Genomic DNA, 25,458 nt, shown 5'->3' on the forward strand with positions numbered 1-25,458 from the left:
TTTAAGAACTTTACTTCCACCCAAACCCTGTTCAGAATCCATCAATTTATTCAGTGAACCCGGTTCATGCACTTCACTTTCTAAATATTCTGATAAAATTCCAAACCCCAGGAAACATCCTGAGCTGAGAGACAGGAGTGAACTTTAGAACCAACCTCACGCTTTAGGACACAAAGCTGTACTTCTCAGCGGCGCGGCAGCGAGCAGAGGTCTCAGTGAAAGAGCTCCTGTGTTCCTGTGCCCAGCGATTAGTGTGTATTTATGCAGGGGACAGAGTGAAAACAGCAGAGCTCTCTGGTATATTTAGACAGCGGAGGAGATGTGATAAATCCGAGCCGTGTGTGGTGTCCCCCCGCGGCCCCTCTGCAGCCCCTCTGCAGTAAATGCTGACATGTGTATGTGAAAGTGTGTGTATTTACATGAAGACGAGATGGCTGAGGTGGTTTTGACCCGAAATAGCTGAGTGATGTCTGTGGGTGAAGGCAGATATGTTTCACCTCCATGTCACATAACATCCCATAAAACGGCCATTTGCCAAACCATCCACCTTCTGACACACAGCGGCTAAGCTCTGCTGACAACGGAGACGGTGCAGTAAGGCTGTGCAAATGGACGATATCTAAACACACAGAGATGTGCTGAATAAACTGTAGAGCACTCTTAACCAGCTGGACATTTATGCTGATAGATGTTCTCTGATTGACTGTAATGTCTGGGCAATGTCAAGTCCCAACATTTTAATTTGGCGTAGAAAAGTAATGATAATTTTTTTTTTTCAACTAAAATCGTCAAAGACAATACATAAGTTGACATTTGGCATGATCAAAGATTAAATTTAATGTCTGCTTAACTTCCATTTATATTATAGACAGGTGTTAATATGTTAATATCTAGCTAACGTAGGAGCTTAACATCAACCAAATGACTGTTTTTGACAAATATGTGACTTTGATTGTCAACCAAAACCTGTAAACTGTTTAAGGTTGGTGTAAACCCAATTTTTATTTTCAGCTAAAATCCATCTTTCAAATTTCACACTCAGTGTAATATTAACATAAAAATAAGAAATGTTGTATGGAGACCAAAAAGTCATTGGCTGCTAAACCTCATAATGTTAAAGCTGATGTCTGTCAGTTTTGGCAATTAGGGCCCTCTCTGGTTGGAATGGGTAATTGCACCAAGCATGTGGAAGAATCATTTTAAACAGGGCGGGTGTGATGCGGTCTCCTTTCAGAGCGGATGAATCCGGTTATGTTCAGGTTATGTTCAGTCAGAGAGAGAGAGAGCACACTCAGTCAGAAACTTTACTTTAACTACACACTTTGATTTACTATGAGTGAATGAGCTACTGAGGTCTGAGTTTCCCCTTCTGAAGTCTCCATTGCTCCATCAGCCGCTCGCATTTAGTAAAACTGAGCCAGATCCTCTTTTAGAGGCTGTACATGTGATGCAAGTATGTAAAGACGTGGCGTTAAGTGGCCAAAAGAACTCCCGCGGAAAGCGACCCGTCCCTTTTCCACTCAGAAATGCTTCTGCTTTTGATATAGAATCAAAATAATACGGACTACCACTTTCACATTCACAAGATATGAATTTTTTGTTAGACACTGATACATGTTGGTTATAAATTATAGTATTAAGAAAACAAAATCTAATGTTGGAGCTTTATGTCATCCCTATGTTTGTTGTTCATGGATATATGACTGATTTTTAAACAAAATGTGGCATCTGGGCAATGGTAAAGATTGATATAAACCTAGAAGAATGTTGGTTTATTAAGATAAGATTCGTCATCTTCCAAATGTGACAAGTAAAAGTCATATTCATGTAAAAATGTATGAATTATTTAGTTGTGAGGTACACAGACCAAAACCCAACATCTGTGATATACAGTATGTTGTTGGTTTTTACGTCATTGTATTAAGACACCGATATTTCAACATTACAGCTTTATGTTAATGCAATGTTACATTTTGACAGATATGTTCCTACTAAGTTCAATATCCATCTAATGTTGAAGCTTGATGTAACCCAGGGTTATTGTCTGTGTGTATATCTGCACTACACTAGATGGTGACTGCAGATAGGTGGCTGAAAGGACAGCAGAGGAAGGGCTGAGTGTGAGAATAACTGATGGCTGAATGCTTGTGACTGACTGCAAATAGGTTGAATAGAGAGAGATGCTCACCATCCCTCTCTCATCATTTTTTTGTTTCTGCAGAGGGCCTCCTATTTTTCAGCTGTCAGAGCCGTCTCTCTCCGCTGAAAAGCTTCTTCCCCCTCATTCACTGCATCCATCTCACAATCTGACCACATCAGATAGAGAAAGAGAGAAAGAGAGAGAGAGAGAGAGAGAGAGAGAGAGAGAGAGAGAGAGAGGAGACAGGGGTCTAAAGTGCAACATGAATGTAGGCCCATCCCCATGTTCACTCTTCCTGAGATGTCAATCAAATAAAAGCAGATTTATTCTTTCCCCGCTGTTTTCTCATCTCTGTCACTAAAACAATGCCATCAGATCTGAACACAATATGTGATATAAGACAAGCAGAACAAAAGAAAACACAAAATAGTTTTAATTAAAGATGATCAATTAATTTATCGCAGAAAAAAATGGATTTGAAAGCCTGCAAATAATCTTTACAGTAACAGATCATATGCAGACCAAAGACCAGTGATAGTCCATAATATCCCAGTCCAGAGATAGTCCAAAGGGAGGCCCACCCTGGCTCTGAATCAGAAAAGCAATCCCACACCATCACACTACCACCACCATGTTTGACAGCTGCTATTATGTCCTCATTGTGGAATGCTGTGTTAACTTTACCCCAGATGTAACAGAACACCCCTCTTCAAAAACACCCCACTATCAGCTCATCAGAGCAAAGAACATTTCTCCAAAAAATGTAGGGGTTTATCATATTCAGACAAAGGTTTATGTCCTCTAACATTTAAATCATGAATCATTAACCTGAAACATTACCTTATATTACCTTACTTAACCTAAAATGAAATAACCTGTGCTCTTAATGTTAATGTTAATGTTAATGTTAATTAATTACCAGTGGAATTTAATGAAAACTGTGTCTATCGTAGCAACTGTTTTTATGACAGAGACAGAGTTAAACTGATCTACTTTCACTATATGAGACTTGTGAAAGTGAGTATAAGCTGAGTAGCATAGAAGAGAAACCCTGAATTTAAAGTAAGGTACTGAATTTCTGCATGACCTTAGCAGATGCTTAGAAGACCAGATATTTATAATATAATAACAATATTTACATGCATAGCTGTTTTCATACACTAATGCAGATAACATAAAAAAAAAGGAAATTAAATTTTAATATTATACAAGAATACATTAACATTAAAATATAAACAAACTAAGAAACTATAAAATTAAAATGAACATTAAAGTGAAAATGAAATCAACTGCAAAAAAATACAGAAGGTCATTACTATAAATAGTTAAAATATTTTAAGAATTAAAAGAGTGATTAAAATCTGAGAAATCATCTGCTTTCTCTGTCATATGCTGTCTTTTAAGATTTCATCCTGATATATTTGTCCAATATTAATTGGTAAATGCAAACAAAATGCTTTAACTAACTTTATTTTATTAACTATAATTAATCATGAGTAAAAAAATTAGCAAAAATTAGTAAAAAAATTAGCAAAAATGCCTGACCAACAATACATTTTAAGAGTAGGTCAGAAAAAAAATTTGGGAATAAAATTTTGTGTTTTTGTGCATAAAAAATCTAAAGACAGCATGCATATAACTTTTATTTTAGATAAAATTAACAGAAAAGCTCTTCCACAGTGCTAAGCCAATTTCTTCATGACCCCTTTCTTTATAACCTAATCCCACCTCCACGAGCTGGCCAGCCAGAGATGAGAAGAAAAAGAATGAATGAAAGAAAGAAAGAACTGGTGAGGAGCACCTGCCCCGTCCCACTAACCTGGATCTGATAGTAATCCAACACTCGCCTTCCCACAGCATGAAGAGAAACCTGGCACAGCCCAGCTTCCCTCTGCCACACACGCCGACCTCAAAGCCACCGGTGATCTGATCCAATCAGACGCCCTCACAGAGCTGGATCAGATTTAAAGGGAGACGGGCCACGCTGCCAGTCTGGAGGGTCCAGAGCTGTCCAGGGGGAAATGCACCCCAGCGGAGAAAAAAGGAAAAGTATCTCCAGCTCTGGATATGAGCACGGTGATACCTAATCTCTGAGACCTGCCAGCAGTGACAGGCTAAATGAGCGTGGCAGAGGCTTTAAAGAAACTTGGACAGTGAGTATCCAGTGATTCAAAGCCTGATGAAAAGCTTGACTCCTTCGCCTTTCTTTGATGACACATCAAGATCTTTTCTCTACCAGGTCACCAGAAAAAAATTTAGAGCAGCTCAAAGAATCATGCAGATTCTCTCAGAGTTAATATCAGTCCTGGAGGTCCTGCTTTGTCTGCAATATCTCTGTTTGGTGACCTTACAGGACCTGAACTGGTAAATGATCTGAGAGTAAGGTTGGGTATATCTGACTCTTATTGGGGTCAGGAATAGTGCACAGGAAAGTTTGGAAGTTTTTGGCAGAGAGTTATGCTATTTTATCACAGTGAAAAAGTTTCTAAGTGCTAATATAATCACACAAAGCTGAAATTTGATACTAGTTACTAGTCTACAATGACCGCACAGCCTTGGTCATTAATCAATCCAGTCCTAAAGGTTTGAGTAATAACACACAGTCATGACTGTCCAGCTTATATATAAATTTATTACATTTGAATGGTGTGCAAGGAGTTACACAAAAGAATGTGCCCTCTAAGAACAGAACTGATAACCCTTTGCTTAATTCTTTATATAATTTTCTCTTATATTTTTCCCAATATAGCTGCTACTCAGCTGTATATTCACTAGTGATGCCACAACACCAGGAGGGTAAAGACTAGCAAACGCCTCCTCCGATACATTTGAAGTCACTGTCACATTTCAAACCGCTGCTAATGCAGCATTGCGGAGGAAAGCGCAGAGACTCGGTTTTGATACATCAGCTCACAGACGCCATTTGCTGATCCACATCACCCTAGGAGTGTTGAGGGACAAGGGTGCCATCTACCCACCCAGAGAGACCAAGGCCAATTGTGCTTTTTGGTCTGTTTGTCACTAAATATTCTGAAATTAAAACATCTAACTGAGTCCAAGTATGATTCATTGACTCATTTAGCTGAGCTTCTGAGCTTCTAATGCCTTTTCAGCAGTAGTGCCAAATAGCGGGGGAGTAGCTATTAATCATCCTGATTGAGAAATCAATTTACAGTCCAGGAAAATTAGGTGGACAAGAAGAAAGGGAATTTAAAAGTTAAGGTAAGTCGTGACTGCCTTTATCATTTTTCACTTTTTGGCATAATGTGAATATGGCAGTTGTCCTTTACATTTTTCATAATTTCTTGATAAATGGATCCAAAAGGACTTCCTCTGAAAGGCCAATTACTCAACCCACTCCTTACTACTGCCCCTATAACTAGTTATCTCTCTCAAAGTAGCCCTGTCTAAATATAAGTCAAAATATAATTAATAAAATCATAAAATTGTCTTTCTTGAACTTCATTTTATAATATGTTTCTGAATATAAATCAAACAATTTATGTCCTTCAGACCTTTAATTTTGTTAGGTTTGTCTAGTTTTTATGTCTATTTTTAAAACCACAGGATTTGGGTAGATTCCTGTTACTGATCTGGAATTATTAAGTGAAGTAGAGAGAAAACAGGCAGTGTGCAGCCCAAGTGTTCTGTAGATTTTAAAGCACTCAAACTTTCAAAATGTAAATAAGCTATACAGAAAAGAAGGATTTTGTATCACCTACACCTGTAGCCTGTATATGAGACAAGGCATTTTAAGGGTTAACCCTTTCAGACCCTAAGTCCATTACAATGGACATTGTGTGTTTTCTTTTTGTCTATTTTGTTGCACATAACGCTAATCAAAACCTACTGTCCATCAGAATAGAACATTAACCATCCAATGAAAATTTTACAGTAGCTTAGCCCCACCCAATGCATCAGAAGAAAACAGCAACTCAAACATTAGGGCATGGCAGCACTACAGCCAAAGTAATGTGATTTAAAACACTTTCATTATATTAATGTCAGTGTTTATGGATGATTTGTAAAGTAAAAGGTCAATATCAAATCTAAAATAAAAATGATACACACAGGCATCCAATGCAATGGACATCAGGTAACACTTACAATAGGAGTACATTAATTTACAGTACTTACGACAGTAAAAAAACGTTGTTAAATTATTAACTGACACTAGTTAACACATTAAATTAAAAAAAATTACAGCTTAAGAATGTTGTAAATCCTTCTAATGATTAGTAATGTCTTAACTAGTGTCATAAACACTGGTGATTAATGTACCCTTATCGTAAAGTGTTACCAGATAGTAAAAAAGCAATTAAATATTTTTGTTAATTGGATTTAACTTTTTATAAAGATTTCTCTTTAGTCTATTAGAGTCTTCTTTTGCATGCATTGCAGACAGAAAACAGCATTCTTATATATTTTTCACTGAAACATAATTCAGATCTGATAGGGTTAAAAAGCTGAAGCGCACTGTGTGGAGTAACACTGCCACCTAATGGAAAAGCAGATGACGAAGGCATTAATATTAATATTAATACAGTATTTTCAATATTGAATTAAGGACAAAAAAGTCATTAAATATGTTGTGTTTTATTTATAATGCAGATAGACAGATAAAACATCTGTACAATAGAATATAAATACATGAAATACAGTGGGGGTAAGGGAGAGTGATAATAAGAGAGTCCAGATGAAAAGGAGGTTCCACTGCAGCAGCCAGAAAGAACGGGACTACAGAAGTAAACAACACAACGTCAGACACTCCCGTCAGACTTCTCAGATTTAGAAGCTCTACATGTAGATGTGTAGAAAAAGATCAGCCAGTACAAACTCTGCACAACTTAAATTGCATTCTGTGTCTCTCTCATTAAGACCCATTACTTTTATACAGCACACACCAACACAGTACAGAATTTCTCCCAAAGTGTGAACTTTTCTTTACTGTTCACCGCAACTGGAAGCCAATTAACGAATTAATGGTCTGTAATGTGAAAATGGGAAGAAGAACTGGGTGGATATGTTTATAGTCTGACCCTCAAATCTGCATGCCTTTAGGGGGAGATCCTCAAACAGGGATTAAGCCTAGTCTTGGACTACACAGCATTTTGAATTGAGGAATATATACTACACTCTACAGCTACACTTAATCCCTGTCTGAGAAATTGACCCTCAGTGATCAATGAACTCAGACTAGCAATGGAAATACAGATAATACTTGTGCATATAATGATCAAACTAGTAAATAAGGTTATGTCAAATTGAATCAATGAGCAATTTAAGTCATTTATATCTCCACTGATAAAACCCTTAAAAAAATATCACTGGTGTTTTCCTGTTTATTCACTCTTTGGCTAATTTAATTTTTTACTATGCCTGAAAACATGGGATTAACTAAACCATTTTGGAACTATACACTTATCAGCCATAGCATTAAAATCATTAGTGTACTGTTTAATTTAGGGATTCTGACCAGTATCAGATCTAGAAAACTGTATTTGTGGATGGATGATTTGTGTATTAAACTTGATATAATAGTATTAAAATTTATATAATATCAATGCCAATCTCAATTAGCTTTCTCTATCATATGGGTTCTTTCCTGTTTCTGGTTTCTTCCAAATTCTGTCAACTGGACTGTCCTTTTAGCTCATCACAAAAAATTAACATGACCAGTTAGAAATCCATTAATGGCAGATTCATAGAGGACAATTAAGTGAAATTTTGCAAGATGTATGTCTGAATGGGTCTGTGTGTTTTTATCATTTTTTTGGCCTAAAACCGTGCCCCAGTCACACTCTACAAATTCATGAAATTCTTAATATAAAAGGCACGTATGCAAAACATCTTTAAGGTGCACTATAGATGTGTGTCTGGTCTCTGAATTAACTCATTTAAGTGCCACACAACCATGTTCTGAAACTAAGATTCAACGATTCAACCATTACTTACTAATGTTCTGCTTTCAGAACCATTTATATTGAAATATATTCAAAACATTTTAAATGTGTTTAAAAAGCGAGTTTCCGATTGCAAAACAATCACCATGCACATCTACACTGAGTTGGCCACTCCAAATCCATCAACAAACACAAGCGTTTATTTATATTATAACAATAATGGCCTTCCAGCTTCTGCTGCAGCTCAGTGAGCCTACAAAACCATGGATAAATAGAACAGAATTCATTGTGAAACAGCATTAAATTCTCTAACTGATAGTCCAACAAGTCTCTCCCACTAAGTGCTGATCACTTCTGTTACACTCAACAGAACATTAGTGAGACCTAAAAAAAAATACAGATAATGGGATAAAGTAGGAACACTCACATATAAAGCAATGACTAAGCAGTTCCTTGCCAGATCATTAGCAAAGTTAGGACTACGTTAACTTACGTAGCAAAGTTTCACTAAACATATGAGTGAAAATGTGCAACAAAAACAAGTCTTCGCTTACCATGAACTGCACAAACCCTTTAGAATGAATGCGATTGGCCAAATTAGAGTTTTATTAGCATTTCTTTCAGAAAATTGCCTTCATTAGGTTGTGCAACTGAACAATAAATGCAGCACATACATACAAAACCCCATCGTACAATAAGGTAGAATGACTTCATTAGAGTATTTCAGTCCTAATAAAGAGAGAGAGAACTAAGGTGCAGTATTCAAAATAGACTGAAGTGCATTTCCCTGCAGCTAAATAAAGTACTAGACATGAAGTGCAGACATATATAAATACATACTATATACACTACCCTCACCTCCCACACCTGGTCACTTCATGCAGTCTCTCAAACCACCTAAGGAAATGGTCTGAGACACATGTAAACCACATGTTAGAGCAGTGTAAACACATCTGTCTTTTAAAGGATGCAGAATAATCTGTTATTATATTTCTGACTAACCGGAGCTGAATCTAATGTGCATGTGCTTAAAATCAGGATAGAATCCAGATACTAGTCACATGAAGTGGCCAGTCACTTTATCCATCTTAATTGTCAAGATTTTATTTGGATAAAGCCAAGCCACGATAAAGCACAAGCGCAAATGGAAAAATTTGCATTTAAAATATTAGATATTTATTTTTTTATAAGATATTTTTAGATCCTTTAATTGGGGTCTTGGGGATGGTTTTACATCAGCACTATCTGGTCTGGTAAAAACGGACTCTGATCTATTTGCACCCATGGTGCGGTTCGTTTTGGCAGGTGTGAATGCAGTAATTGCACTCAGATGGGGATCAAAACATTCATACCAAGACCTGCGAGAGGAAGTGGTTGGTCTCAGTCCAGTCCCAAACATACTCTGGAGCAGTTCATTTGTGGTTGATAACATGATCAGACCTCGATCTGCCAAACTATAAATTGTACACTTCTTATGTTTAAGATAAATGGCTGTTCAGGTGCAGTTTAACCTGATTTATTACCCAGATTATTACTACTCCTGTGAACAATCACGTCTCTGCTGCTGCTTCAAGCAATAGGCTAAGTAAGCGATTTTCACACTTAATATGGTATGCATCCCCTGCAGTCCCTGCTGCTTACCCCCACGACTGTGTGGACATCTGCACTGTGCATATCCCATAAAAAAAAGGCTTTAAAGCGCAGCACCACATTTTCTACATTCAGTATGAAAGCAGCTTCACACTGGACACCCTTGCTGTATTTACTTTCTAGCTCTGCCCCAGACAGCTCTAACTAATCAGTGGAGACAACATGCTCACATGGTTTGTTGGGTGTCTAAATTCTAAATCTAAATTCTGATGCATTTAGGTTTGTGCCTGTGTGGAAAAAAGAAAAAAAAAAAAACATAAATTTTGAAGCAGTAATTAATTTAAGTGCAGCAGATAAACAACTTCTAGCGACATAAAGAGTAGGTCTGCACGTTCTGTCCCACACAGCAACCAATCAGATTCCAGTCTGTCTTACTGGAGACGCAACTGACTAACAAGTTTAAAAGAATGTGGTTTACAGAATCTACATACATCATGACCAGGTGACCCAGACATACACATAAAACAAAAACACAGTGCTGATTATTAAAACAATTGTGATTTAAATGATTCAAAGTCCAACAGGCTACCCAACTGGGTCTGGAACACCAATGAACGCAAGAATAACATCTGATTTTTTGATGCTTGAAAGTAATTTCAAGTTTGCAAGTTCATAAACATCAATTAAAAAAGTGCTTTTCATGCGGACAGCCACCGTTTCTCTGAAATGTGCTTTTATACAGCTGCAGACCAACAAAGACAAAATTTAATGTGATTTTCTTGTGGACATCTCCATCTATTAGAGCAGTTGTATTACAAGGAATCTTAAAAGAACTGTACAAATCTGACATACCAAAAAGGATATTTTGTACACTCTGTCCATATAAAAATACATCCCTTTATCTGAAATATAACCGAAAAAGGCTTGGTTTTTGGTTCAAGATCTATAGCGAGAACACACCAAACCAGACAAAAAGTGTGCACACAAAGACTTTACCAACAACTTCCACCAAAGATGACGACAACAAAAACACAGTTCATCACTACAATGATCAAGTAGACTTTTCTCTTCTGATTTTACCCTGTTTCTCCTTCTGGCTTTCACTGAGATCACAAACACCTTTCCCATCCATTAGTCTGAATGACTGAAGGACACTGGTTCAATTATCAGGAACCTCTTCAGTCAAAAAGACTGAAAAGACAACAGCAACAGCTGTGATACTCAATCCAAACATCAAGTCTATTCACCAACTCACAGACTATGGTACCAAAAAGGAGCCATAATATTACATTCATCACTCATTAAGTCTCGTTCTCTGCAAGAAAGCAGACGCTCCAGTTCTGTTTGTGCGTTTCAGCAAAAGAGAACACAACAGGAAGACTACACTGCAAACAAATACATCTTAACCATCCATTCAAATGTAGTCAAAATATAAAATATTTCTCATTTTTAGATTGATGTAACAATATAATAAGATGAGTTAACTTATGTATATCTTACCTTTTAGTCGTTTAAATAATTTTATGTAGTAAAGGTGTCTTATTTTACTGGCAGATCATTTTGTTTAATCAAAGAAATAACAGAAAATGTAGCTTTGTCATGAAAAAAATACTTGAGAAAAGCTAAACAATCTGCCAGTGCAGTCAGACACCTTCAGTAGATTAAATTACTTAAAACAAGTAAAAAATAGTTGCCAATTACCTTTGCACTTTATGATATTGTATATTTAGGGTCAGTGTAATGTTTAACGGGTCAATTTTCTGACTGTTTAGGGCTAAATTTAGAAATAGAAAATCAGGTAAAAACCTAAAAAAAAACATTTATTTTTAACCATTTGCTATAGTAAACAAGAAATGGATTTTCATTAGTTTTTCATTTCTGGAGCTTACAATCTAAATTTTAGGGAAAATTAAGAAAGAAAAACAATCTTTACTAAGTTCTCTAATAGGTAATAAGATTGGGGAGAAGATAAGAAAATCTTCCTCTTTTGTGAAATGTATTTTTTTATTTTTAAATTCAGCCTTAAACAGTCATAAAATTGAACTGCTAAATGGGACACCTCAGATTAGATTAAAAAAACATTTCACTTGTTAAGGTGTAGCTTCTGCAGTGTAACACAGGCTAAACGTTTAAATCCAGAGTTGTTTCTCTGATACCACTGAATATAACCTCCTAAACAACAAATAACAGAAGCCACAGTGATGCAAGCCCTCACACATACTAAACAAACAAAGACAGCTTAAAGCGGAGCTGTATGAGGAGTGAGGCTCCTGGCAGATCATTTGGTGTGTGTGTATAACCGTTATTGCACTTAGGAGGCAAAGCACGAAACAGCAGAACTAACAGGACAGACAGGTTGGCACTGGGAGTGAAGTAAGAACAAGAAGGTGGAGGTGTATGCATTAAGAACCATACTACTAATCCCATTCCTCGATTCATTTGGACCCTCCCTTCGGGTCTGGACACGTCAGCTAAGCACAGCATGCCTCTCTACTTGCCCTGAAAGTTGCTCAGCTCCATGTCGTCCTTGCGTCGTCTCTGCTGGGCAAAAAGGGAGCTAAAGGGGTACAGTTTGGCTTTGGCTGGGTACCTCTGTCCAGCAATGTCCACCTCATAGTCACCACGGTTGATGAAGTCGGGGGTGACCACAGCGGGAGTGCCATCAAGGCTGGGGGGGCTGACGAAGCCCAGGCACACGTGTCTCTCCAGGGTGTAGCTGTAGGCGCTGCTCGTGGTCACTCCCACTAGCTCTCCATTGCGGTAGATGGGCTCACCCCACCAGGGCCACAGGTCCAGCTCCGTATCATGGTCATCCAAGACGAGCATGATGAAGCGGCGGGTGACTCCTTCCTGACGCTGCTGCAGAAGAGCTTCTCGGCCCAGGAAATCTGTGTGCTAAAACAGAGAAAGAGACAGTAGGAGGTACATTATATTCAATGTGCTATTTTAAAGCAGCATTATGCAGTATTTTTTTATTTACAAAGCAGCAGCTTCAGAAATCATCCTCCATGATGATCAACTGACCTGTAATAAGTAATAAGACTAATAGTAGTGAACAGACTATATCATGGCTACTCCAGGCTTGGTACTATGTATTTTTGTGCAAAATGGGCAGGTTATGCTTGCCAAAACTGCATATTGCCATTTAAATAGTCATATTTGTGTAGGACCCTGCAATATTATTCTACAGCCTCAGTCCACATGCTTTTGTCACTTTAGATGCAACTTCTGTATCAATCAGCCTGTCAATGCACATGCAAAGTGTGTCCTTTAATGGTGGAACAAATATTCTACTTCCCAACACCAGGGGGAAGTAAGAGCAAGAGCAAGCAATTCTCACATAATGCTGCTTTAATGTAACATATTTTACAGACTATAAGGCGCACTATCAATGAACGTTTATTTTCTGGTCTATTTTTTTTTTAAATACATAAGGCACACCAGATTTTACAATAGTAAGGAATTACAAAACTGTAATTCTTAAAACAAAAAATTCTTTCAAAGTCAAACAAGCGCTGAATGTTAATCTACAGATTTCTCTCCTGACAACTGTTCATTTGGGTGAGTAAAGCACTTCTGTTTATTAACAGTAAGCTTAGATTTCCAATATGTTAGCACGATTAGCAGCAGCCGTAGCTGCAGTTAGCAGTGCTTAGCACTAGTAAATGCCACCCAATACTGAAGAACCCTGAGTGTTCTGGTAAGCCCGGGTGCTATCATCTAGCGGTTTGTCCCACGTAACTTGTTTTAACATGGTATACACGCAGGCTACAGTCCAATATACTCACCTCTGAACAGCGAAATAACGCGTAGTACGGTTAGCGGCTAATGCTAACACTGCTCCAGCCTTGTTACTGTCGAAACTTCACTGAAACTCCTTTATATCGCTGTAGCTACTTTAGCAAAGTGGCTTTACTGCTCCTTACTAATTAGCTGGTAAAATTTATACATAAGCCGCACCAGATTATAAGGCGCACTTACGATTTTTGGGAAAATTAAAGGATTTTAAGTGCACCTTATTGTGCGCAAAAATAAGATAGTTGGTTTCTAAAATTCAATATCTTAAGTTTACACATATAAAATGTTCTTTAAAATGATGACCAATGTGTAATGTGATTGGGTATACACTAAGCTTTTTCTACAAATGTATTTAAACGTCATGCATCATCCATCCCTACTACACGTTTACTGTCTATCAATTTTCTAACTGTTACTATTAAACATCATTTTTATTTTTACTACTATCACTACTGCTTAGCATATCTACAATGCTTATATCGACACTTTTAAGCATTACAATAGACTTGTGTGCTGTTAGGGTAATTTTATACCATTTATTACTATTTTATAAGAGGTTAAAACACTTAAGTCCTTTATCTTTGAGGGAGTTTTTTTCTTGACAATGTTACATTGGTTTACATGTATTTGTTTATTTTTAGGCTTATTTTTGGATTTCTGTAAAGCTGCTTTGCAAAAACAGAACGCTACACAAAGAAATAAGACCTGATCTTTACTGACCTTGTCAAATTTAACACGGAACTCACGTCCACATTCAAGTGGTGTAGTGAATGAATCCAGATCCTGCCCCCAGAAGGCGAAGAACTTCTCGATGCGGAGACTTCGCAGGGCATAGTAGCCTGCATTACGAATGCCATACTTCTGACCCACTGACATCACCTCATTATACACATGCAGTGCATACTGGGAAAAAAATTCAGAGTCAAAATATTACAGCCAATAACAGTAGGAAGTGTTAATGCAACGGCACTGTATGTGTATGCGTGTGTTTTAAGGTATGCAGCACCTGCCAATTACCTCTATAGGGATATACAGCATGAAGCCTGGCTCTCCGGTGTGAGTCATGCTCATTACCCTGATTCCATTGGCATAGCCCACACTCATTTCCTGTAGCAACCAGAAATGACTTTCAGTAACACGCAGCACTAAAATAACCTGTACAGATAACATCTCCACCTGGAAACACTACTAGGATTATTTCTAGACTCTGTGCTATTAATCATGAAAACAAAACAACCAAATTTAGCAAATAGAACATCAAATTAGTCAGCAGTGAGTAAACATGGTGCCTTACAAAACTCACCTTACAGAACAGAGAAGGGAAGTGCTCTGGAGTCATAGAGACATAGGAGAGTTCAGATAGTACATCCATCGCCCGAGGACCAATCAGATTAAGAGCTGCAAAAAATAATGCAACAAAGAAAACTTTATTAGTTACTCTAAATCATGAAGTGCCTGCTTGCAGACCTGTAATTGTGTAAATATATATTTTTCTTCCTCTCAGATTCATTTGTTTCCTGTATAATATCTGTATAATGGGAGGACCATTTTTTTTTAGGACCTTCCTGTTTTTATATACACTACCAGTCAAAAGTTTAGACACACCTTCTTATTCAATATTTTTCTTTATTTTCTACTTTGTAGATTAATATTAAAGATATGAAATCAATTAAGGAACACATTTGGATTACGTAGTAAACAACTCGCACAGTCCCCTGATCTAAACCTGATGAACGGAGATGGTGATTTGAGGTGATTTAGGATGAGCTGGAGCTTCAAGCAGCAACTATTGTTCAGCACCTCCAGGAACTCCTTCAAAACGCTGAAAAAAACTATTCCAGGTGACTCTCCCTCATGAAGACACTGAGATTAAAATACCAAGAGTATGCAGATCTGTCCTCAAAGATAAATATGCTACTTAGAAGAATCTAAATGAAAACATGCTTTGTTTACTGAATAATTCCACGTGTTCCTGTATAATCTAATATATAGTCTTCACAATATTAATTTCACAACGTAAAAAATTCTAAAAAGAAAAAAAAAAAAACATTAAATGAGAAGGTGTTTCAAACACCTGCCTGACCATGTATATAGTATATTTAATGTTTTACACAGTATATGTAGTTTTGTATATCACTGTTTATTTATTTGGTATGTTTCTGTTCTATTTAGCATATTCAGTGCAGTAAACATGTGTAACCTTGCTATAAGGTTTTTATCTAAGCCTCACCAAAAGCATTTCAATGTTTCAATGTCTTGATATGTTGTGTAAATGACTAATAAACATTGAAACGGAAGCTGTAATCATTGATTATAAACAGCACCATGCATTTAAACCGAAATTAATTAAATACAAAAAAAAAAATCTTATTTTCACCACTACAGCCAGTCTCACCAGTGTATTTCCAGCTGACATCCTCTAAGTGAAGCTGTGGATCACTGGGCATGTGCCTTTTGAGCCAAGACCAGCAGTGCACTTGCTGATCCGTAGGAGAGATGATGAAGAAACTGGAAAACATAAATGTGAAAATTTTGAACATCATTTATCACAAGTCATATAAATTGATGCCTCATGAACTGATTATACAAATATGTTCAAATATGATGCAAAGAGGACAATCCAAAAATACATCTGAGTAACAAAAAAGTAAATACAAAATATTTATTCAATATATATGCATTTAGCTACTTAAGGCAGACCACACTGCTGACAGAGATGTTCAAACTGCGAAGTAGAAGTACTGCAAATAAATTATGAATTAATTTATTGGCACAGTGCCTAATTCCAGGCATGAGATAGTGAGGTATCCCTCAGTTCCTCCTGCAGTGAACAGTGGAACTGGGTTCACTGGAATGATTGTGTTTTACTAAATACTTGGATACGTTTGGGTGGTGATTATTCAACACCTCATCACTGTATGCAATCAAATCCTCACAGCAATGTCCAAAATCCAGCAGAAGGCCTTCCCTGGACAGTAGAGTTTCAGAAGAAACAATACACAGACAGGTGTCCCAATACTTTCGTCCATATAGTGTTGATCACTCAGCAGCAGCTCTTTAAATGAACCATTTCAGCAGTAGTAGGTGGGACTTCCCTCCCTTTATAAGGGGCAAAAGTTATTCTAACAAAAAACCTATCAGGAGGGCCTTTGGAAACTCAGTATACAGCAGTACTGTACTAAATAATTAATTATTCCTGGAACTTTAGTGTGCGGTCATTTTTAATTGAATCATCTATATGAGTCACGTAAAATATTCATATTCTGTCTCAAACATTTAGAATCAATAAATATAAATCTAGCAAATAATTTCCTATATTTATATTGCTACAACCTACCAGTTTTTGCTAAGCCGCACTACGCTGCAGTCATTCTCGTAGCCGCCTCTCTCGTTGAGCATGCCAGTGTGGACAATGTGTCCTACAGGAACATTCAGGTCATTGGCACACAGCCTCTGGAGCAGCTCCAGGGCTTGGTCTCCACTTGACTAATGGGGAGATGAAGATTAGAGGAAAGGGCAAGAAGTTAAAGTTTCAACATGTTCTTGTCAAGCAAATGTGTTCAAACAAAACAAGTGTCATTACTGTCAATTAAAATCAGTACAACCACACAAACCTAAAATATACATCATAAAGGCTGAACAATTACACATGTTCAGAAATTAAATTTAAACTATTTAATATCCAGGATTGAATAGAACTGAAAGAAATGAAGTTGTTTTGTTGTAGTTACTCACTGTAAGCTCAAATTTAGTGAAGGAGGACATATCAATGACACACACGGCCTCTTTACAGCACTTCACTTCAGCACCAACAATGTCAAACCAGTCCGGCTTATAAAAGGTCTTACTTTGGTCCAAGGCCAGCAAATCTGCATTAGAGGAAATTGAGTAAATACAACTTATATGTATTAACAGAGAATATGGCTATGAAATACATTAAATAGCTGATGTATCTGTGCCAAAGCAAGAACAAAAGACATATGCACTTAAAACAGAACAAATATATCATTAATATATATTTAATTTTTAATATTAATTTCCACTAACACACTTTCCACTAATATAACCCTAGGCAAGAAATTCTGTAATGAACACACTCAAAGAAAGTTTAGTTTAGTTTTTTTTTTTTTTTTACAAATATGACAAAGCTATTTTTGTTTCATCACTGAACCTACAGGCCACTATAAAAAAAAGTGATTTTTGTTCTACAATTTTTAGCTTCTTGTACTAAGCAAAAAAAATATCTTGCACTGGTTGCACAGTTTTTCTACATCTAATAAAGATTAACAAAAACAACAAATGATCTCCTACCCTTTCCAGCAGGGACAAAATATTTGGCACGTTCAAACCCATGTTTTTCCATCCAGCGAGCCCCCTGAGTGTCGAGTCGATCATACAAGGGGCTGGTGCGCAGCTGCCGGCCAGTCTGGAAATCCCATCTTGGAACTTTAAGCTCATACAGTAGAGCTAAAAAGAGGAGATACAGACAGAAAATGCTTTAAAAGATATAACATAACCAATAAACCTCTGGAATCTAATCAAGAAGAAGATGGATGGTCAATATCCTCGAAAACAAAGTTGAAGTGCTTAAATATTTGCACCAGGAGTGCCAAAAAGCAGTGTGTAAGGCTGGTGGAGGAGAACATGCCAAGACGCATGAAAACTGTGATTAAAAATTAGGTTTATTAAACAACAATGTTGATTTCTGAACTCTTCCTGAGTATTACACACATTGGTTATGTTATTTCTAAATGATTATTAACTTATTGTCTTTGCATTATTTGAAAGCACTGCATCTTTTTCCTAATTTTGTTAACTTCTCATTTTCTGCAAATAAATGCTCTAAAAGGCAATTTCTTTTATTTGGAATTTGGGAGAAATGTCAGTTTTATAAAGTTTATAAAATAAAACTGCAATGTTTATTTTACACAAACATATACATAAAAATAGTCAAATCAGAGACACTCATGAAGTGGCTTCTTATTTTTTCTGGAACTGTACATACACGCAACCTAAATAAATAAATAAATCAGTCGCTAATGCACTAAAGAACAAACTATGTATTTTTAGGATTATGTAAGTATTGTTGAGACAGTGTATTGTGTGTATACGGTAAAAAATGACTGCATAGGGTTATCTTGTCAGCATCTTCTTCACTCAGTACTTACGCGTAACCTCCATCACACGATGGCGCAGAAAGGTGCGGCTGCTCTGCAGATTTCCAAAGCGTTTGATGTCCAGAGGCCAAACATTGGCGCTTGGGTAACCATAGGTCATCCAATCAGCCAAATATCTATTAATATGAGACAAGAAATTGGCAAAGGCTCAAAAAGGAACAACGGAAAAAAAAAAAGTTTCGTTTCTGTCCTTACTTTCCTGCTCCTCCAGCAAAGGACAGACCAGATGAGTTCATGCCTGCAAGAACGAAGTAACCATGCACTCCTGGAGTCTCCCCCATGAGACAGCGCATATCTGGGGTGAAGGACTCGGGACAGTTCACCAGCTGGTGGATCTCACAGGAGTCCAGGCTCGGCATTCTCCTCAGCAATGCATTCAGCATGGGCTCTGAAGTACAGAATCAGAAAAAGAGAAGAGAAGGACAAATGGATTATATATATTTCACCTTTACTTTTAATATGTCAATTATTTAATATATTTTTCTCTTTTTTTCTGTATTATACTTATTTTAAACGAAAATTGCTCCTCTGGAATTCGTTTTTGAGAAATGTGCTTTTCAAGTAAATTTCTTTCTAAGCATTGTTCATGAATAAGGCATACTGTTCCTACGTAAGTTTCCCTGTTTCAAATTAAATGTACAGTCAATGTGTAGCTGAGCTGGACTTACCAAAATGGTCCCAGTCCTCCTGCATGTTCTGTATCTCTAATTGATTTCGACCCTCAGTGAAGATGGGTTTTGGGTTCTTCTCAAAGCCTCCTGAGAGAACTCCACCCTGCCAGGCGCGTACATAGATCCTCCCATCCATATCCATCACCACTGTGCAGAATCACAAGTATGCATTCAATACAAACTCCTTATATTTCACAATTAATTTTACATATACATTAATTTGCACCAGATTTTTTACCTTTTTTATGGCAGGACAATAAGAATATCACAATATATGTTTAAATTCAGATATCAATGTGAATAGAACAGCCACAATACAAAAAGCTGACAATGGATATTCGTATCTAGAAATTTCTTAAAAAAAAAAAAAACATATTTCATAATAGTTATAATATTAAACTGAACTATTAGAAATTGTTACTGTAGCATTTTGTAGTGCAATATATTATAATAATGAATTATTATATTATTATTATTACCACTAGCCTCTAACTTTATCCTTTTATTTTACATGTGATTACATACATAACTTTAACTCATAAAATTAATATTAAAACATTGACCTTATGTATTATAAAATAAAATATGGTATTAACTGAAGCATCAGAATGCACACTTCTGGTTTTAATAAAAAAGTGAAATAAAATATTCAGCATAAATTGTTTAATATAGCCAGAGATTTCACATAACCCTTAAAAATAAAGACATTTAAACTCAATAAGTAAATCAACATTTTTTATTATTATTTATTTTATCTTTTTTATCTTATTTTCTCCCCAATTTACACGGTCAATTACCCAACCCACTCATTAGGATTCCCCCCTAACACTAGCTATGCCCCAACACCAGGAGGGTGAAGATTAGCACACTGCCTCTTTTCAACTGCCGCTGATGCAGCATTGCTGAGTAGCATCACAGCGCGCTTGGAGGAAAGCGCAGCGACTCATTTCCGATACATAAGCTCACAGATGTTCTGTGCTGATCAACATCACCTTTTGGAGTGATGTGGGTAGAGAGAGCGCCATCTACCCACCCAGAGAGAGCAAGGCCAATTGTGCTCTCTCAGGGTTTCGAGAGTAAATCTAAATATTTTAATAGCTTGTGGTATCTCTACAACAAATGAGCACACGGCTGTTGGGTTACCTGGTGTGCTGGGAGGAAGTGGCTCCTGTAAAGGTTTGGTGAGGAGGTAGAAGTGCTCACAGCCATGCAGAGGTACTGATACTTTCACTTCACTACTCTGACCCAGCTCATACGCCCACTAAAAAAGATCAGAAAAATAGAGCAAAATATTAAAACAAAAAAATTGCACCATTTAAAATCTGAAGAGTGTTGTGTTAATAAATGCTGCAAACCTGTCCAGCACAGTTGACAAAGTATTCACACTCGATGGGTCCTCTGTCTGTCTCCACTCCTGTCACATGACCCTTCTCCACCAGAACATGATTCACACTCGTTCGTTCATGAATCTGAACACCTGGGGTGATTCAAATCAGAGAATAATTTATCAGTAAGTGTATCCGGAAAGGTAGAATAAAGGCAATACAGCAGAAATAAAAAAAAGAAAAGAAAATGTAACACTAGTCTCACCATGCCTGGCTGCTGCCACAGCAAGAGCATGATTAACATCTGGTGGTGAAACCACAGCATCTCCTGGAAGATGAAGAGCACCTACTAGATCGTGAATATTCACCAAGGGATGAAGCTTGGCAACATCTTTGGGTTTGATGACATCACAGGCAATTCCAAGAACCCTGAAAGACATGAAGGAAATAATTAAGTGGGGTAATTATGTAAAAACAGAAGTTTATATAAAAGCCTTTATATACACAGTGCAGACCGTGACAGGTGCGAATCTGCAAACATGTGAACGAGAAGTTAATGATTAAATTTTAACCCCAAAGCACATCTGCTATATCCTGTCATCACCACCTATGTGGACTGTATCTCCCAATAATTTACATTGATTAGTTTGTAGATGAACTCGCTTGAGATGTCGAAGTGTTGTCAATTTGGCTTAACTTGGCTTTCCAGGTGTTGTGCTGAATCTGACTTTTTGTTAGAATAAGCAGAATAAGTGTAGATATCCCCTATGATTATGTTTATTACTGTTGATAAATAAGGATTAATTAGTAGTTACAGTAGTACAGAAATTGTAAACAAATTGCTGTGATGTGTATATTGTCCAATCTATCCAAAAAAAGTGTTTTCACACTGCAGACGGACTGTTCCATGGATGAGACTTTTTGTCCTGAGCTTTAGAAAACTCTGCATAAAGAACAACCATATTGCAGATCCAGCATTAAAGCAAGCTAACAGATGTAAAGACACAGATCAAGAAGATAAGAAAACAAAAAACTTACTTAAGCCTGGAAGCCAAACGCTTCAGGGAAAGGAAACGGTCCTGATTCTGAGCCAAACAGAGTGAGCCAGTCCTGACAAAAGCTGGAGAACACACAAACACAAACACACACATACAGGCACCCTTACCTCTTGCATTCTTAGAAGCACATTTTGTTCCCTTAAGCTTAAATTGTGTAAAAGTGAAGTTGTCACACCTGTTTTGACGCCAGTCTCCTCCTCCAAACGCTCATAAAGTGAATTTGAGTAGTTTGCCATCTGGCTCTCAATAGTAATGGGTTTGGCAACACTTACTATTCCTGCACAAAGCCGAGTTGTGCCAGCACCAAGTCTATAACAGAACAGAAACAAACAATGAACAATAGGGCTGCAGTACGTGATGATTTACAGTCAGTGAAATACTTTTTTTTTTTTTTTTTGTAAGCCTCAGTAGAAAAAAGTGGTAAAACAGTGTTCTCACCTCCCCTGCTCTAGGAGAACAATCTCTGTCCAGCCTAACTTGGCAAGATGATAGGCTACAGACGTTCCAACAATGCCCCCACCACATATCACCACTCGGGCCTGGCCGGGTAGGGGGGTGGGATGGCTGTCCTTAGCTGTGGTCAAAAACCGAATCGAGCCCCACTGGCCCTGGTGCTCCAGCCTGTGTCCACAGCATCTAGTCTCTGAGAAGAGGCGTGGGAGCAGGGCAGGCGAGAGAGCCCTACAGCTCCACACACAGCTGTGCATGGCTCCTCCACCTTCGAAATAAGAAACCAACCAAATTTACAAATTTAATCAAAAAACATACATTAAAGAATTTGATTACAATGATATCCTCCCAGATGCTTGTCTTTTGCCAAAAACACCCAAAACATCACATGCATCACTTGTCTTCAATTTTCTTAAATTCAGTGACATCTCTCCTTTATTGACCCACCATCCAACAAGACTTACGGAAGACCAACATCTAAACATTTCCCATGTCCTGAACCTGAGAGGGTAGAATGAACTCTAACTGGATATCTGAACGGCTTCTCATTTCCTGCATTCAAACAAGTTATATTTATACTCTAGCCTATTCACATTAGCTAGCAATAATGATAATAGGCTATTAAAGTAATAATAAAGTATGGTACTTTTACTTTACATACTTAACTACATTTGAAGGAAAATACATTAGTACTTAGGCCTGTCATGATAATTACATGACCCTTATAAGAATGTTCGCTGACCTCAATGTTTTTCCTAGCAAGGAGAGCACATTAATAGGTATGTAGACTTCAGTGTTTTTATTTTTTTTCAGGATTTTTAAATTTCCAAGTCTTAATATTCTTTAAGAGGATAAAACGGCATTATTATGCTATTATACTATTATATTGTCATTATATCCGTAGCATGTTCCTAAAATTACAATAATATTGTTTATCACAATAAGTTTTGTACGAACAAAAATTGTAAATGTAACGGATGATATGGTAAAAATAATATACCACAATACATACACAACAAACAATACACAGTATTTATATTTTGACATCAGTCAACAGCTAAGTAATTAATTAGTCAGTTAGTTAGTCACTCTGTTAAACACTACTGCACAAATGTTCATTTATCAAGTCATTTTAAAGACCATTTTCACAATTATTATGTAGGACTGCACTGTTTAAATCCTACTTTATTGCAATGGAAACAAAGAAGCTTAGAACTGACTCCAAAAAACTGTAAATTTTAAGAAGCTTAGAAGTGAACTAGTCAGGCTTATAAAACGTTTTAAAAACAGTAGACATAAACTATAACCTACAAAATAGGTTATATCTGAGTGAAATAGCTAGCTATGTTAGCTGGCTAAGGCATAATCTCTCTATTATACACACATAAATCTAAACATTACTAGAACAGAAAGGTTACTAACTAATTTAAGCCTGTTTTGTATAGCCAACGGTTATTCAGAATCCCCAAGGTTAGAAAAACAGAAATGCTAGCTTTAGTTATGCAGTTACCAAGTGAACTCGCTTGTTCTGTATCTAATGTGAACTCAGAGAGTTGGGTCACTGTTTTTAAGTCACTTACAGTCATAAGAATAAGGTTATTACTGGTTTTATGGAGTAATTTACCCACAGCTGCTGAACTTACCTGGTCAACCCGCTCCACCTCCAAATGACAGTGTTTACGTTTTAGCCGCGCTAGCCTCCTGCTAACATGCAAAACCAGATTACTATTAATAATAAATAATTTAGCAGGATCAGGGGTCTGAACCCTCTATTACACTACTGTACAGAATCTCTGCTGATGTTTAGGAGTAAAGACTAGTTGTATCACTAACGTTATCCGGCTGCATATCTCGTTATTTAGTGAGCTAGCTGAGCTAAGCTAGCTGACAGGCTAAGCTCCGTGGCCTTCGCTGCTGCTGCTGCTGCTGCGGGTGTGTTCTGGTGGGCATTAGGACCTTCTGCTTCTCCTCTGCTCTTCTCCTCCCACAGCAGCAGAGCTGAGGAACAGAGCGCCTCTGTCTTTCTGTAAGACTACTATCTGTAGCAACATCAACTTTTATTAGCTCACTTTATAGAGTAAAGAGTCTGAATGCTGCCCAGAGTGAGTGCACTCCTCCTCCAGCCATGTGCACTCCAGCAGATTAATAGCTGGCTAGCACGCTACCACCCATAAAAACAAACTGATATGGCAATTTCCATATATTTGGTATATGGAATTTAGTTATATTAATTTATACAAGTCATATATAGAAACATATGTACAGTACCAGTCAAACTTGGGACACACATTCTAATTCAATTATTATGTTTTTTTTTCTCCTATGACTATGAAGGAATACATAATGGGAATGTACATTTGGGACTGCACTTGTGAATACTTTTAAAGTTCTTTTTTTTTTTCTTAAAATATTTTTTTCTTTACTTAGTTGAGTAGTTCTTGCACCAATATGGATTAGAACATTACTTAAAAAGAGCTATCCCCTGTATACCAGCTGTACCTCTTCTCAACTTTACAAATCATGAAATGACAAGGCACATATTATTTTTTTACTCAATAACTCCATATGTTTTTCTTCATAGTTTGGATGACTTTCATATTCACCTAAAATGCAGAAAAAACATCAGAATTTAAGGTGTATCCAAACTAAAGAAAAATACTAAGTTTGGTGTGTCCAAACTAAGAAAATATTACTTATATACAGATGAAAGGATTTTAACTTTTTTTTTCACTTTTCAAGTATCTATTCCAGTAAAAATGTATTGTAAATTGACTTTTTCCTGAATGTATTTATTAGTTATCTATCTATCTATCTATCTATCTATCTATCTATCTATCTATCTATCTATCTATCTATCTATATATCTATCTATCTATCTATCTATCTATACATACATACATACATACATAAACATGTATGCATACACTACATACTTGGCTACAAGCTTTTTTTTTAATATATGCCCAAACCTATAGAACATATGTAAATAAATATCAGAATTGCATATGTGTATACTCTTTTTTTATGGTATTAAAAAACATACCTTTAATTATGTATGTATTTGGGTCAACATGGACAATAATAAGATGCTGATTATATCATTAATGGACACAGCAACCCTAAACCCAAAAAGGTGTTGGATCCAGTCCTTTTTGTGCTGGGCCCTGTGTGTAACCCCAAATGTTGGGTGCAGGGTTTCACCATCCTGTATAATGTTACTTAGTACAGTAATAACACTTATGCCGTCTATTCCTCTACATGAAATTCATAGACAGACAGGCAGACAGATAGATAGTTCCTCAGTGTGTGATGTGTGTCTTCTTTCCACCTCTAGGGTGAGCTATTT

The 25,458-nt window shown here is 36.9% G+C and overlaps 1 protein-coding gene across 2 annotated transcripts; it reads right to left on the bottom strand.

Moving 5' to 3' along the window:
• Positions 1-6,717: 6,717 nt before the first annotated feature.
• On the bottom strand, positions 6,718-24,233 carry pdpr (pyruvate dehydrogenase phosphatase regulatory subunit). 2 transcript variants are annotated; one of them, XM_015604476.3, is made up of 19 exons: positions 23,946-24,233; positions 23,756-23,813; positions 22,101-22,380; positions 21,838-21,971; positions 21,643-21,724; positions 20,870-21,033; positions 20,635-20,756; positions 20,423-20,540; positions 19,277-19,426; positions 18,804-18,996; positions 18,600-18,724; positions 17,743-17,898; positions 17,167-17,300; positions 16,769-16,917; positions 15,827-15,939; positions 14,735-14,829; positions 14,449-14,538; positions 14,152-14,334; positions 6,718-12,528 (listed from the first exon to the last, which is right to left on the bottom strand). In XM_015604476.3, exons 3-19 carry the CDS (start codon positions 22,367-22,369, stop codon positions 12,124-12,126), a joined length of 2,682 nt encoding a protein of 893 aa, XP_015459962.2. In that variant the 5' UTR covers positions 22,370-22,380; positions 23,756-23,813; positions 23,946-24,233; the 3' UTR covers positions 6,718-12,123. The 2 variants fall into 2 exon arrangements, with proteins under 2 accessions (XP_015459962.2, XP_049339412.1); XM_049483455.1 differs by having other exon boundaries at positions 23,756-24,233.
• Positions 24,234-25,458: the final 1,225 nt, after the last annotated feature.

This window comes from Astyanax mexicanus, chromosome 9 (assembly GCF_023375975.1).
Source record: "Astyanax mexicanus isolate ESR-SI-001 chromosome 9, AstMex3_surface, whole genome shotgun sequence".
NCBI classification, from domain to species: Eukaryota; Metazoa; Chordata; class Actinopteri; order Characiformes; family Acestrorhamphidae; genus Astyanax; species Astyanax mexicanus.

What these genes read in the sequence shown, in the direction of transcription:
- pdpr (XM_015604476.3), bottom strand. Translation starts at nt 22,369, where the DNA reads ATGCACAGCTGTGTGTGGAGCTGTAGGGCTCTCTCGCCTGCCCTGCTC. An exon ending in GGAGACTGGCGTCAAAACAG is followed by an intron (nt 21,725 to 21,837) that starts GTGTGACAACTT and finishes TGTGTTCTCCAG; the next exon opens with CTTTTGTCAGGACTGGCTCA. An exon ending in TTTTGTCCCTGCTGGAAAGG is followed by an intron (nt 17,301 to 17,742) that starts GTAGGAGATCAT and finishes CCTCTAATGCAG; the next exon opens with ATTTGCTGGCCTTGGACCAA.